This window comes from Acomys minous, assembly GCF_964271855.1.
Source record: "Acomys minous genome assembly, chromosome: 13".
NCBI classification, from domain to species: domain Eukaryota; kingdom Metazoa; phylum Chordata; class Mammalia; order Rodentia; family Muridae; genus Acomys; species Acomys minous.
Genome location: NC_140495.1, coordinates 53,899,453 through 53,914,738, shown reverse-complemented (window position 1 = coordinate 53,914,738; position 15,286 = coordinate 53,899,453). Strand labels below are relative to the sequence as shown.

The 15,286-nt window shown below is 43.0% G+C and overlaps 1 protein-coding gene across 1 annotated transcript in view; it reads left to right on the top strand.

Annotated features, from left to right (window-relative positions):
- Nucleotides 1-4,765: 4,765 nt before the first annotated feature.
- Nucleotides 4,766-15,286, top strand: part of IL18RAP (interleukin 18 receptor accessory protein) — a 30,674-nt gene continuing 20,153 nt past the window's right edge. Inside the window, exons 1-6 of the mRNA XM_084753626.1 lie at nt 4,766-4,803; nt 5,420-5,525; nt 6,487-6,565; nt 12,308-12,466; nt 12,902-13,217; nt 13,306-13,489. Coding sequence (XP_084609752.1) covers nt 12,397-12,466; nt 12,902-13,217; nt 13,306-13,489 — 570 coding nt within the window. The 5' untranslated portion in view covers nt 4,766-4,803; nt 5,420-5,525; nt 6,487-6,565; nt 12,308-12,396. The remainder of the gene's footprint in view (nt 4,804-5,419; nt 5,526-6,486; nt 6,566-12,307; nt 12,467-12,901; nt 13,218-13,305; nt 13,490-15,286) is intronic.

The window sequence follows — 15,286 nt, the reverse complement described above, 5'->3', positions numbered from 1 at the left end:
ATCCTGAAGTACAGTGACCTACACAGTTCATGGGTTCCTCTATGAGAGCAGGACAGAAAAGGGTGTTTCCTCCTCAGCAGTGCCTGTTGGAAAGTGAGACTGTAGGTAAGTACTTTGAAGGCTTAGGACCCTTCTCTGGGAAGGCAGCGTATACCACAAATGCACAAATCAGGATTTACAAATAGAAAACTGTCTGCTTAGGAATGGCTCAGATGAGGGGGAGAGGAAGAGGGTGTTCAGGGCGCCTTCTGAGCCTTGCAGATTGGGGCAAAACAAAGCCAGATGAGAGCATACCCTAGGCGAGGCATGACCATCTATGGCATCTCCAAAATACAAGGAGGGAAAACTAGAGAGGTGCTGCCCTGGTGCAGCGAAGGTGCTCAGGAAAGTGTGAGAAGGGCGGGAACTGGCATGGTGGCAGAATGGGACAAAGACAGAGTCTCTGCCTCCTGAAGTATGGCTCTGAAGATGGGGAAGATGGGGAACGTCATATTTTCAAGAGGAAACTACCCTTCGTGTGAGATCTCTATTGCAGCAGGCCAGGGTTGGGGGAGGGGGATCTTCAGAGTGACCAAGCCACAGAGCTAACAGGAAATGGTATGTGTGTGCTCTGTGGGAAAGACAGGGGCCCATTCTGCTACATCTGCATGCCACAAAGATAACAATCAGAGCCCAGGGGAGGAGCAAACCTGGACGACCACCTGTTGGGTACCAGGGGCCTGGACAGGGAGCTAGCCTGAGATGACCACCAGTATGGCACCCCACAGGCCTGTTGGGGGCAGGCCATGCCCGAGATGAGCCCTGCTCAGTGCCATAATGTATGGGTAGGGTATAGCACTCCTGAGACTACTCCTGAGGTGACCTCAGATACTCAGAGATGCCAGGCACCACCAAGAGGAGCAAATTAGTGGTGGAGAAATGGAAGAGAAACAGAAACAGAGGATGTGGGAACAATGAAGAGAGGCAGAACTGGAAGCTTGAGGGTGGTGAGGAACAGCCTGATGTGAGAGATGGCGATGCCACCTGAGACCATGATGGGGTCTTGGCCTGTGCTGCCACTGGGAGCCACATCTGGGTCCTTGGTCCTGCAGCAGCAGGGGTTGCAGCCCAGGGACATTTTGATGTCTTAGAGATGTGGAGATCTGGGTCCATATCCGTTGCCTGGGCATTGTGAGAGAGCTGGCCCTGGAGACATGAGAACAAGGGAGCTGACCCCAACCCTAGCCAGTCCCCAAACAACCTCCAACCCCAAGCACATTTCTGGAATTGTGGGTAAGCCTGGCTAAGGGTATGAGGATGGGAGAGCTGGCATGGACAAGGGAGATACCTTCCTCCCTACTCACCCCTTGCGGCCTGGAGGCAGGCAGGAGACCTGGCCCTGGGTCATGAGAGCAGGAGAGCTGTCCCTACCCCTCACCAGCTGCAGCTCTTGGAGAGTGGACACTGCACCTCAACTGTGTAGCACAGTAGAGATTGTCCTTGATGTGAGGGTTGCAGGTGAGGCAGCCCCAAGGACATGAACATGGGAGAGCCAGGCCTGACTCTTGTGTGTTGTGCAGTGGCCTGGACTAGGGAGAGATGCCCTCTACCTGTCCTTCATCCCTCAACACCTATGGCAGGTGAGAGAGCTGGCCCTCAGGTCATGAGAGTAGAAGAACTAGCCCTGTTCCTCACCAGCTGTGACACTTGGGAGAGTGGCCCTGCACCTCACCTGGCAGCAGGGTAGAGCTGGCTCTGGTTTCTGGAGTTGCAGGTAAGACATTCCTGAGGATGTTTGTGAGAACAAGAGAGCTGGCCCAGCCCCTTGCCTGCTGAAACACTCAGAAGAGCTGGCCCAGATCTTCACCTGGGCAGCAGGGTAGAGCTGGCCCTGCCTGGGGGTGGAGGATTGCAGGTGAGCTGACCCAAAGGCAGGAGAGCTCTTGGGCTAACCAGCTCAGATACTTCTCAGGCCCAGACCCAGGGCTTTGAGTTGACCCATGTCAGCATCTACCCTATCAATGAACTCCTGGAGTGCATGAAGAGACCAGATCCAAAGCTGCAGGGTCTCCATGACACAGGACAACAGCAGGATAACTGACAGAAGTCCCAGTGAGGTTCCAGTATTTATAGTGTACAGAAGTTAAAGGCCTCATACCAGACCAAGGACTCATTGCAATGAATATTTGCAAGCAAATAAGTGTGAAAAGGGTATACTATGGGACATACTGTGACACACTACAGCTTCCACAACAAGATTTTTCCCCCTCTGTGGGGGGGGGTGGTTTGAAAGGATGAAGAACACGTATGAGGAGAGAGGGAGATGAGTGGGATTGGAGAAAATGATGTAAAATTCACAAAGAACCAATAAAAAGTTAAAAAAAAGAAACTGACTTTCATTTCCATATTTAATATAAATCATTATGCACAAATATCTACATCTCTCATCCCTCACAGATAAATGGTAGTAATTACAACCAGTTTTTCCAACTTAATTTTCTTGCAACTATTTGAGTAACTACTCCATAATTATATAAGGAACTAGTTCTCATTATTTCGTACAAATACTTGGAACATTCTTATGTTACAGTTTGCTCAACAAGTCCGGAGGGGTTCTGGAATTTCGCTCTTACATGTTACGTTATGAAAGACAATGTTATTTAAAGACATCTTCACATTTTTTTTGCTTGAATATTTTTGAGATTATGTCCAAGAGGCTGTGTCAGCAAACACACATATGTAATTTTCTCCCCACAGGGACTGTGTTGTCTTCCATTCCAGCAATGTACAGGAATATGTCATTTGCCTTCTGCCGACATTTTATGGAGAAGTTTAATCTTATTTCCATTACTGAAAAATCTTTCCACATTAGAGATGATAAGATTTTGTACTGTAAGATGCAAATGGTTCTCAGAGTTTATCATTTACCCCTTTACTATTTGTATCTTTACTATTTGTATCTTTATTTATTCCCAGATCATAGAGAATTAAACTCCATTTCTAATGGTTGTGCAGATTAACATTTTCACACTCTGAATCCCAGTCCATTTGGAACACACTGTTGAGTGGTGTGAGCAAAGGATTCCATGCGCAGGTTTCCATATGGCTGCTCAGCTACCACACTACACACCACACTTATCAAAGGTCATCTAAGTTGTGATGGGTTTTCCTATTTTATTGAATTTCCATAAGCCATTAGACCTGTTTCTGCTCCATCTATTGTGTTTCGTGGGCCAATTTCTATCCATGAGATTGCCTCACAATGTGTTTACTTGTACAAAGTGTTAAACCTGTTTGAATTTCCGGTGGTGACTGAGCCGCTCACCTCTTCCCAAATCTCCTCTTCCCCATGGTGTCCTGCTTTTCTCTCCCAAATGCAGTTTATATGTGACGTGATAAACTTTGGAGACAGAGCTGTTGGTAAATTGAGTTTAATAGACCACGGCTATAAGAACTTTGGACACAGTGTTCAGGTCTATGTCAGCATCTCAGATTTGGTGAGGACACTCTCAAATCACCGGGCATCTTGAATGTGCTTCAATGCTTATTAAGCACCTGTCACGAACACCGCCTACTTTTTTCTTTTTCCTCATCCTCATCATTCCTCACTCAAGCTCCTCTAGGTTCCGATCACCCTGAGCCTGAGCTCAGGTGCCCTCCCAGCTTTTCTGCTGAGCCTGTTACACACTGCAATAGGCTCTAAGAAAATCTCGCATCCTCCCAGAATTCTAGCTAGGTCCATGACTAACATGAACACATGTTGTTCTATGGCTTAGACCTGTCTTCAGTTGCTAGTTCCTCTAGAAGCTCAGGTAAACACTCACCTTGCCCCATTTGACATGAACTTGGTCTTTGTATTTTATGCTCTTTTCTAGTCTTGGGCTGAAATACGCCCAGTGCCTTGCTGTGCTCAGCTGCTTCAGCTTTATCTTTATGGGGAGAGTGAGGATGCTAACGGTAATTAAGTCGTTTTACAGAATATTCCTTATGAGGGCTGTGCTCTCACAGTGCTCCAGATTGTTTTAACAACACCACACTTCTCAGTTATGCATTCCAAGGTTTCCTTTTAATGCACAGGCACGTAAACAGCCTCAACGACTTTCAACTTTGAATCTATTTTACTTTCTTCATCAATGAAGTGTTGCTTCATATAAATGCCATTGGCGAGATGGAGACTTTAAAGTTCCTTAGAAGAAAGCCTTGGGGTTTGAAATTAGAGGCAATGACGGTGGTCCTAGTTTTATAAGAAGGAGAGAGAGAGAGAGAGAGAGAGAGAGAGAGAGAGAGAGAGAGAGAGAGAGAGAGAGAGAACTCCTCTGTTGAGAAATCGTGTTGAGTGTTAACATTCTTTACAGGAAATTTCTGTAAAGGAAGGAGGTGTACTCACCATTTCTACTAAAGCTAACCACAAACCCTTTCTTGTCAAGGAGGTTGGCCAGAGACAGCTTCAAGTGCTTCACTTCCGGGTTTTCTCCCATGGATAGAGATCGTTTACTTGATTAGCCTTTATTATGACCACACATTTTTTCCCCAGCCCCAGTGGTCCTTTATAAAATACCAAGGCTGTCCTTCTCTGTCCAGGCACAACTCATTATTTCCAAAGCGTATGAGCTGGATAATTCTTACATCTTCTCCGAGCAACTCTCTTGCTAAGAAAAAAATGTAGTAGAACCCTATGAAAATGAATGGTTTTCACACGTTTTCTTCAGATGCACAAGCCAGCAGTCACTGACATAAAGACTTGAAGTTCCTTATTTGTGTGTGTGTGTGTGTGTGTGTGTGTGTGTGTGTGTGTGTGTGTGTGTTTAAGAACAGGAAACAAAGGTAAGAGAACAGAATATTCTTTCTCTAGATTTCCTAATCCTAAATAATGTTTAAATGACTTTAAAAGTAAAAGGCTAAGGTTTATTTCTCATGGAATATTTTTAATAACAGATATGCTACTAGGCAGTAACATTTGTATTTCAGTGTAGTTTTTAATCTTCACTTGACTTACAAAGTAAACCATATTTACGGTGCTTCTTGCATTTTGCTGGAAGAGTTTAGGGAGAGGGATTCAAGTGCTTGTCAAGTTTGAATGGCCATATCACTTGTTTATCTTTGCAGATAAGCACTGAGCGAGCTACCATCGGACATGTGAGCATTGCCATGATATTCTTTAAATGCTGTAACTGTTAGACTCATCCCTTTTGCTTTTTATTTGTGTTTTAAGGACAGGAACAGGAGTGAAGGGGCTTCCTGAGGATTTACTCAGCATTTTCATCTGTCCCCTCACAACAATAGCTTTGTTCTTTGAAAGACTTAGTTCATTATTATTTTAACTATGGCATGTATCTTTGCATGACTGCAGGGTGGATTTTCCACTTTTGAGAAAAAGCCACAGAATTTTTTTGTACAAAGCTCTGGAAAATTTTATGAAAGAGACCTTGTGGATTTTCAGATCATCCCAACAGCTTTTTGCTTCCTTCAGTGGAGGATGATGACAAAGTGAGAAGCTTTGGGACCCTCTGCATCTAGATATGATTCTCCCACCTGCTGCTGAACAGGTATGTGATGCAAATTTTCATGATCCATTGGGAGAAAGAGAAAGCTAGCACACGTGTTTTCCAGGATGACAAATGTAAGTGAGTGATACATTTAGTGCTACCTGCCAGTCATTTTACTCCCACAAACAGAATCTACAGCCACGTTTGGTTTAAGTTGGACAATACTCAAGAAATAAGACAGTCTACATCTGAATGATCTCTTCAGAATCCCTGAAGTGTTTGGGTGGTGGTAGAATGAAATTGGGGGACAAGGGCTTGAAGTGTGTTGTTTAACGTAAATGGCCTCTTCAGAATGAGTTTGCTCTTGGTTCTTCTTGGTTGTTGGAGGACAATAACAATGACAGTAGCTGCTAGGACTGCTGAGAATATTGTATATTCTGAAGCTTTTATATGGAATATTGTATAGATGTCCATTAAGCCCATTTGATCTGTGGTGCACGTTAATGTCCAAGTTTGTTTGTTGGTGTTTTGTCTGAACTATCTGGTCCTGATAAGAATGGGATGTTCAAATAATTCTCTATTCTTGTAGCCTAGTGAATCTTCTTGTTTCCAGTGGTGTTTTTTTTAATGAAATTTGTACCCCAATGTTCAGCACCTTTACAGTAATTCTATTTTCTTGATGAATCACTTTCTTTATTAATATGTATTAACTTTATTTGTATTGCCTCATTTTGGCATAGAGTCTACTTTGATACACATATAATTACTCTCGTTTATTTTTCGCTATAATTTGCCTGGTATGTTGACTTTTATTGTTTCACCTTCAGTCTGTGTATATCTTTGCCAGCAAAGTGGCTTGACAGATGTCCTTATAGACTCTGACACTTGAATAGTTGTTCCGTAGTTGGTAGCACTGCTTGGATGAGTTTAGAAGATATGGCTCTATTGGAGAAAGAATGCCATTGAAAAGTTTAAAGATTTCTGCCACTCCCAGTTCACACTCTGTGCTTTGCGCTTATAGTTCAAGGTGTGAGCCCCCAGCTTCCTGCTCCTGTCACCATGACTCACTCTGCTGTTATGGACTCTAACCTTCTGTGACCGTAAGCTCAAATAGACTTCTATATGTGACGTTGGTCATAGTGTTTTATCATAACAATTTTTAAGTAGCTAATACAGGAGTGTTTCTTATGAACAACAAGCAATGGCTCTTACTCTTTACTCAGCCAGTTTGAGTGATTTAACCAGCAAATTAAAACCACTTGCATCGAGGGTTATTGTTGAAAAGAGTTTGTTGACTCCTATGCCTTTGTTGATTGTTTTCATGTTGATTTGTTTTCTTCTCCATTTATGTTAGAGGTTAGTTGGTTTACTGAGTAGGAATTTACTGAGTTACTTCAAATTCATATGATCAGTAATTATGATCTCTTTTTTTGTGGGGAAAAGGAAATATTTGTTCACTGTTGTTTGAGAGTACAAATTGGCGCAACCACTATAGAAATCAGAGTGGCAGTAACTTAAACGCCTACAAACAGATCTAACATTATCTAGCTACACCACTCGAAGGATTCTGTCCTGCTACAGAGACGCTTGCTTATCCATGTTCACTGATGCTCTGTCCATAGTACCCAGGTAATGGAAACATCCCACGTGTCTACCAGCTGACAAACGCATAATAAAAATATGGCACATATACACAAAAAGAGAGTACCTAATTGTGAAGGAAAAACATCTAAGGTAAATGGACAGAGCTGGAAACTATCATTTTGAGCAAGGAAACCCAGATCCAGAAAGGCAAATGTGAAAGGTCTCTCTCTCTCTCTCTCTCTCTCTCTCTCTCTCTCTCTCTCTCTCTCTCTCTCTCTCTCTCTCTCATTCTCTCTCTCTCTCTCTGTCTCTCTCTCTCTCTCTCTCTCTCTCTGAACTTTCAATCTCTTTAATATGTTTTTATTAATTTATTCAGATTATATCTCATTTTTATCTCCTTGCTTGTCTCCTCCCATTCCTCCCTATTCCCATTCCCTAGGTCTGTGACGGAAAGGGATCTCCTCCCCCACCATATGGTCACGGCCTATCAAGTCTCATCTTTGTAACCTTTCTATTCTTTCTCTGAGTGCTACTGGGCCTCCCCACAAAGGGGAAATGGTCAAATATGGGACATCAGAGTTCATGTCAGAGTCAGTCCCCGCTCTCCACATAACTGTGGAGAATGTGCTATCCATTGGCTAGATCTGAGTAGGGGTTAAATATTTACTGCATATATTGTTCTTGTTTGGTGCAGTAGTTTGAGCAGACCCCCCTGGGTCCAGATCTGCCCATCATGATGTTCTTCTTGTAGGTTTCTAGGACCCTCTGGGTCCTTTTATTTCCCCATTCTCCCATACTTCTGTCTCCTAGAGTCCCAATAGGAGGTCCTTGCATCTATCCCTGTTGGGCTAGTGTTCAATTATAAGTGAGTATATACCATGTGAGTCTTTCTGAGTCTGGGTTAACTCATTCATTATGATCATTTATAGTTCCATCCATTTGCCCACAAATTTCAGGATCTTTTTCCAGTCTGTAAGCTCTTGTTTTGTTCTGTTGACTGTTTCATTTGTCTTAAGAAGCTTTTCAATTTCACGAGGTCCAATTTATTAATAGTTGATCTGAGCTGTTGGTGTTTCTATTCAGGAAGTTGTCTTCAGTGCCAATGAGGTCAAGGCTCTTTCACACATTTTCTTCTAACAGATTCAATGTGTCTGGTTTTATGTTGAGGTCTTTAATCCACTTGGGCTTGAGTTTTGTGCAGGGTGATAATTAAGAGTCTCCTTGCATTTTTCTACATGCAGGCATCCATTTAGACTAGCACCGTTCTTTGAAGATGCTCTTTTTTTTCATTGTATAATTTTGGCTTTTTATTTGCAAATCAAGTATTCTTAGGTGTGTGGGTTTACTTCTTGGTCTTCAATTAGATTCCATTGATCAACCAGCCTATTTCTATGCCCATACCATGCAGTGTTTTTTTTTTTCATTTTTTTCCTTTATTAATTTATTCTTGTTACATCTCAATGGTTATCCCATCCCTTGTATCTTCCCATTCTTCCCTCCCTCCCATTTTCCCCTTATTCCCCTCCCCTATGACTGTTCCTGAAGGGGATTACCTCCCCCTGTATATGCTCATAGGGTATCAAGTCTCTTCTTGGTAACCTGCTGTCCTTCCTCTGAGTGCCACCAGGTCTCCTCCTCCAGGGGACATGGTCAAACGTGAGGCACCAGAGTATGTGAGAAAGTAATATCCCACTCTCCACTCTACTGTGGAGAATGTTCTGTCCATTGGCTAGATCTGAGTAGGGGTTTAAGGTTTACAACCTGTATTGTCCTTGGCTGGTGCCTTAGTTTGAGCGGGACCCCTGGGCCCAAATCTGCCTATCATAATGTTCTACTTGTAGGTTTCTAGGACCCTCTGGATCCTTCTACTTTGTCATTCTCCCATGCTTCTCTCATCTAGAGTCCCAATAGAATGTCCTCCCCTCTGTCTCAGTTTCCCGGTAAGTGAAGGCTTTCGTGGGACATGCCCCTTGGGTTAATTTGCAGATATAAGTGAGTATATACCCTTTGAGTCTTTCTGCTTCTGGGTTAACTCACTCATAATGATCATTTCTAGCTCAATCCATTTATCCACAAATTTCGGGAATTCCTTGTTTTTAATAGCTGAGTAGTATTCCATAGTGTATATGTACCACAGTTTCTTTATCCATTCTTCTATTGATGGACACTTAGGCTGTTTCCATGTTCTGGCTATTATGAATAAGGCTGCTATGAACATGGTTGAGCAAATTTTCTTGTTGTGTGCTGGAGCATCTTCTGGGTATATTCCAAGGAGTGGAATAGCTGGGTCTTGAGGAAGCCCTATTCCCATTTTTCTGAGATAGCACCAGATAGATTTCCAAAGTGGTTGTACTAGTTTGCATTCCCACCAGCAATGAAGGAGTGTTCCTCTCTCCCCACATCCTCGCCAGCATGTGGTGTTGCTTGAATTTTTGATCTTAGCCATTGTGATGGGTGTAAGATGGAATCTCAGAGTTGTTTTGATTTGTGTTTCCCTGATGATTAAGGAGGTTGAGCATTTCTTTAAGTGTTTCTCAGCCTTTTGATATTCCTCTGTTGAGAATTCTGTTTAGTTCCAAGCCCCATTTCTCAATTGGGTTATTTGGTTTGGTGGTGTTTAATTTCTTGAGTTCTTTATATATTTTGGATATTAGACTTTTGTCAGATGTAGGGTTGGTGAAGATCTTTTCCCAGTCTGTAGGCTGTTGCTTTCTTCTCTTGACAGTGCCTTACAGAAGCTTCTCAGCCTCATGAGGTCCCATATTGTTGACATTAATGCCTGGGCTGTTGGTGTTCTGTTCAGGAAGTTGTCTCCTGTGCCAATATGTTCCAGGCTCTTCCCCACTTTTTCTTCTAAGTGACTTAGTGTCTCTGGTTTTATGTTGAGGTCTTTAATCCACTTGGATTTGAGTTTTGTACAAGGTGACAAATATGGGTCCAGTTGCATTTTTTTACACATAGACACCCAGTTAGACCAGCACCATTTGTTGAAGATGCTATCTTTTTTCCATCAAATGGATTTGGCTTCTTTGTCGAAAATCAAGTGACCATATGTGTGTGGATTCATATCTGGGTCTTCGATTCGATTCCACTGATCAACCAGCCTGTTACTGTGCCAGTACCATGCTGTTTTAATTACTATTGCTTTATAGGACAGTTTGAGATCAGGTATGGAGACTCCTTTTAAAGACATTGAAAGTTCAATTCCGAACTTCATACGGAAAAACAAAAAACCTAGAATAGCTAAAATAATCTTGTACATTGTTTTTTTTAAATTACTGTTGCTCTATAGTACAGCTTTATACCTGGGATGGAGATTCCTCTGGAAGATCTTTTACTGTACAGGATTATTTTTACTATTCGGTTTTGTTTGTTTGTTTTGCTTTTCTATATGAAGTTGAGAATTGATCTTTCAAGGTCTGTAAAGAATTGTGTAGGTATTTTGATAGAGATTGTGTTGAATTTGTAGATTGCTTTTGGTAAGACGGTCATTTTTACTATGTTGATTCTCCTGATCCATGGACATGGGAGATCTTTCCATCTTTTGACCTATATAGTTTCTTTGAGGTGATGAGGTCATCTCCTAGAACAGAAAGCACGATCTCCAGTGCTCATTCCTTTTGCTGCCCAAGGCCAGGCTCCTGCCCCCTAACCTCCTCAGCAAGTCTCTGCACATTCATCATTCTCTTTGCAACTGCCTGGCATAGATATCTTCCATCCAGAGGAGGTGGCAAGTTGATCCAGGCTTCTCGAGTTGTGACTGTTCTTTGTGATCATGTTCCTTGGGTTGCTCAGCCTTAAACATTAAGTTTTCTTTCAAGATATATCCAGCCTCAGATTTCTGGTACCTAGTTGGGTAACAGCATTTACCTCCTTTCCACTGTTGATCTCTTCCTTGGGAGGAGTCACTGCCTCATGCAAATTCCCATGTACTGGAGGCTGTTCCAAGTCTTCAGCAGGGTTTTATGGATTTTGAATAAGGATTGTGCTGCCTTCCCTCCCTGGTGGGGCGCTGAAGTTACTGATTCCGTGTACCACTCCCTCTTTCATTGGCATTCTGTCTCTCAGCACTCTCCATGACCCCCTAACTTGTCCTCCCCTTTGAGCAGAGTCTGACACTTGATATCCTGGCTATTCTTATTCACCATGTCATAGGATAGCTGCTTCTTGTCTATCATTTTATCATGAGGTCCCCACTCTCTCTTCATCCTCTTCCTTCCTGAGATCTTCTCCATCCTCTTACTTAGTCATCCATCTCCTCATGGCCACAAGAAATGGATAATCACCTCAGTTCCTTGGCAGTCATTCACATAAAATCTATCCTCCAGTTTTGTCTATGTTTAATGGCAGAATAGACAATACTGCCACGAAACTAAACATTTTATTTTCTGCTCAAAATTAAGCACTTATCAAATTTGTACTTTCTGAGACCCTAGCTATCATTGTTTATAAGTTAAAGTTTCCCATGGTCACTTTCTCTACAGTGAAGACAAATATTGTGAACCCAGAGCAGGTCTGACTTTCAATTTTAAGGACACATGCTCACTCATTTTATAATTGAGAGGATCAAAAGGGATACCTTCAAGCTGGGCGTGGTGGCGCACGCCTTTAATCCCAGCACTCGGGAGGCAGAGGCAGGTGGATCGCTGTGAGTTCAAGGCCAGCCTGGTCTACAAAATGAGTCCAGGGCAGCCAAGGCTACACAGAGAAACCCTGCCTCAAAAACCATAAAAAACAAAACAAAAACAAAAGGAATACCTTCAAGTCACAAGTTTTTACCTTCATTTAGATTTTTTAAAACTATTGTTTAGTACCATATGGATACAGTCAGATTTTATATGTGGGAGCTTAATCACCAGCCTCCCTAATTGTGAAGAATCTGTCATTTTCATATAAACCAGACCATCTTTTCAGGAAAAATTTATTTCCAAAAAAAAAACTAATAGAAATATACACATAGATGAGAGCATTATAAGAAAAAAGAAAGAAAGAAAAATTCCATGAAGACAACTGGTATAAGAAGATAACTCCAGGGCCCATGTGATGTCCTTAGGGGATTCTGGGTATGAGTTGCTTATCCTTTGCATGTGTGAGAGATGACACATGGAGGAAGCTGCTTCATGGCACTGAAAATACCCACACAGACTCTGGGCTTCCCAGAGCTTGTTTGGGTGGGATGTGCTTTTTCAGAGTTTCCTGTGTGACTTGAAGCTTGGTCACAGGTTCTGATTTCTCCATTTCCTGTTTCATAAATGAAGAAGACACCAGAGAAGGAGCGTTGACCCTCCAAACACTCCACACTGGCTATGAGAAGTCACTGAAGCCATGACAGGAGCAAAAGAGGACCATGCTTTGTTTGGGCTGGATGTTTCTTTGGTTTGTTGCAGGAGAGCAGACTGCTGCATTTAACCATTCAGGTAAGGGTTTTGTTTTGCATTTTAACACCATGAGTCTTGTGGTTACGGTCTAGAGTGACAGATAATCTGACACATCAGCAGCCTTGTCTAGTAGTACACAGTATCCTTCTCACTGTTAAAAGGAAGAGAAGAGAGGTTCTGGTGAATCGTACTTTCAGCAGACACCACCTACAGCTGGGTGATCCCAGTGACCCCAGCTGGGTGTTCAGTGGGGACATTTAAAGAGGGGTGCATGGTTCTATCACACACAGCCAGTTAAGACACAAGCCCATTAGGAGGAAACCAGACTGGGAACCATTTTCATGTATGAAGTGGACGATGTACACATAGAATAGAGAGCTTCACCCTTTGTTACATCGACTCTACAGTACAAATGAGAATTCCACCTTCTAACTAACATGTTTCTCTTGTTTTGTTCACTGTAATCTTCTTCAGCTTGTGCCACCAAAATTCTGTGGATGTATTCTGTGGGAGATCCCAAGGGTTTTGTCCTCTTTTGTGATTTACAAGAGCTCCAGAAGCAAAATTTCTCCCACATAACCCGACTGTCACCAACACAAGGCCCTGCTCACACACCTTGCAGCGGGAGTCAGAACCTGTCTGATGTCCAGTGGTACAAGCAACGTCAGAGTGGAGAGCCATTAGAGGAGATCAGCAGAAGCTCCCTTCACACGGAGAACAACGGCATGCTGCATATAGTGGCCCCACAGGAGAACGATGTTCCAGCATATATTTGTAAACCCAGAATTAGGTATGTCCCCAAGGCATCGCAGTCTGAAAATACTCTCCAGTTTTCTGTTATCTAGACAAATGCTGACAGCACCTTCTCTGTCTCCTAGGAGCCCCCAGGACGTGGCTTGCTGTGTCAAGACAGTCTTAAAAGTTAAGCTCCAGAGCAATGAGTCCTGTGGGAACACAGCACAAGATGAGCAAATCCTGCTTCTCGGTAGCACTGGCTCCATTCATTGTCCCAGTCTCAGCTGCCAAGAGGATGTACAGAGTCCAGAGATGACCTGGTACCAGGTATGAAAGGATTTCCTAAATCCGCTGTGAGAGTCTTGTTCACGCACTGTCTCTATGGGTGCGTTATAGAAACATGAGTTAGAAAGCCTGAGGTCCAGTGCTTTCTACCCTGCTCTGTGCCTGGGCAAAAGACCTAACGTGGCTCCATCCTCTGTAGAGTACAGCATGCTATTCAGATCGATAGAGTCACCCTTTTGATCAATATCAGGAGAAAAGTCCAACTTGTGAGACTATCATACCAATTGCAGGGTATGAACAGGCATCTCTGTGTGCAGGACAGGTTAATTCATTTATACTGTCAAAGAGAACGGTGAGTATGGCTAAAGAAAAGGAAAGGAGCTCCCTTCAAGCAAGGCTTGGAGTAGTTTAAAAAGAAACAGAAGAGTGCAGTAGCTTCTAAAGAGGAAGATGGTGAGGAAAGCACAGCAAGTCACCAGGTGACAAGAGGCTTCTGCCAAGCTCTTGGGCTTGAGGGAGTGTAGAAGAAAAGAGCACAAGAGAAAGTGTATAATGGTGTTCAGGGAACTATAAGCAAATACTCACAATAAAAAATTAACATGTTTTCATTGTGCTATAGTTTTCCAAGTGCTTGCCGGCACATGGTTGCTCATCCAACAGAACCCCATCTGTGACACACCTCCTTCGCCAAGGCCACACCTCCTTCACCAAGGCCACACCTCTCAATCCTTCCCAAACAGTTCCACCAACTGGGGACCGAGCATTCTAATATATGACTAGCCTCTGGGGCCATTCTCATTTAAAGCACATAGTGACCTCTGATTACTTCATGTCCTCCTGACTTGTAGAATTCTGCTCATAGCTATATTTATATACCCTCTAATGTGATAAGTTTCCATTCCTGCTGTCTGTAGTATTTTTTTTTCCTTATATTTCACTTTGGGCGATTTATGATACATCTATTTCTCTTTGGGTTGAGTTCGGTTAGAAGTCTATGACCGAGGGGGACCTCCTCCCCCACTATATGGTCATCTTGGTCAAATATGGAGCACCAGAGTTGATGTCAGAGTCTCCATAACTGTGGAGAATGTCCTGTCCACTGGGTAGATCAGAGCATGTTTACTACTTGTATTGTCCTTGGTTAGTGCAATAGTTTGAGCAGACGCCCTGGACCCTGATCCACCCATCACGATGTTCTTCTTGTAGGTTTCTAAGATCCTCTGGGTCCTTCTATGTCCCCATCACCTACATTTCTCTTACCTAGAGTCTCAGTAGGATGTCCTCACATCTATCCCAATCTCCTGATAAATGAACACTTTCATGGGATACGTCTTTTGGGCTAGTGCCCAATTATAAGTGAGTATATACCATGTGAGTCTTTCTGGTGATTATATTCTTTATTTATGTATTTTTATTTAAACTCACTTATATCAAAACACTAGTCCAAGGGATACGTCCCATGAAAAACCTTACTTACCAAGAAAGTGGGTCAGAGGAGAGGACATCCTATTGAGACTTTAGACGAGAGTAGCATGGAAGAATGGGGAAATAACAGGACCCACAGGGTCCTGGAAACCTACAAGAAGAACTTTATGACAGGCAGATCTGGGTCCTGGGGTCCTCCTCAAACTAAGGCACCAGCCAAGGAGAAATAGGCAGTAAACTTCGAACCCCTACCAAGACCTAGCCGACGAACACGATATTCTCCACTGTTGAGTGGAGAGTGAGATCTGATTCTCACGTGAACTCTGGTGCCCCTTTTCTGACCATGTCCCCTGGATGGGGAGGCCTGGTGGCACTCAGAAGAAGGATAGCAAGTTACCAAGAAGAGACTCAATA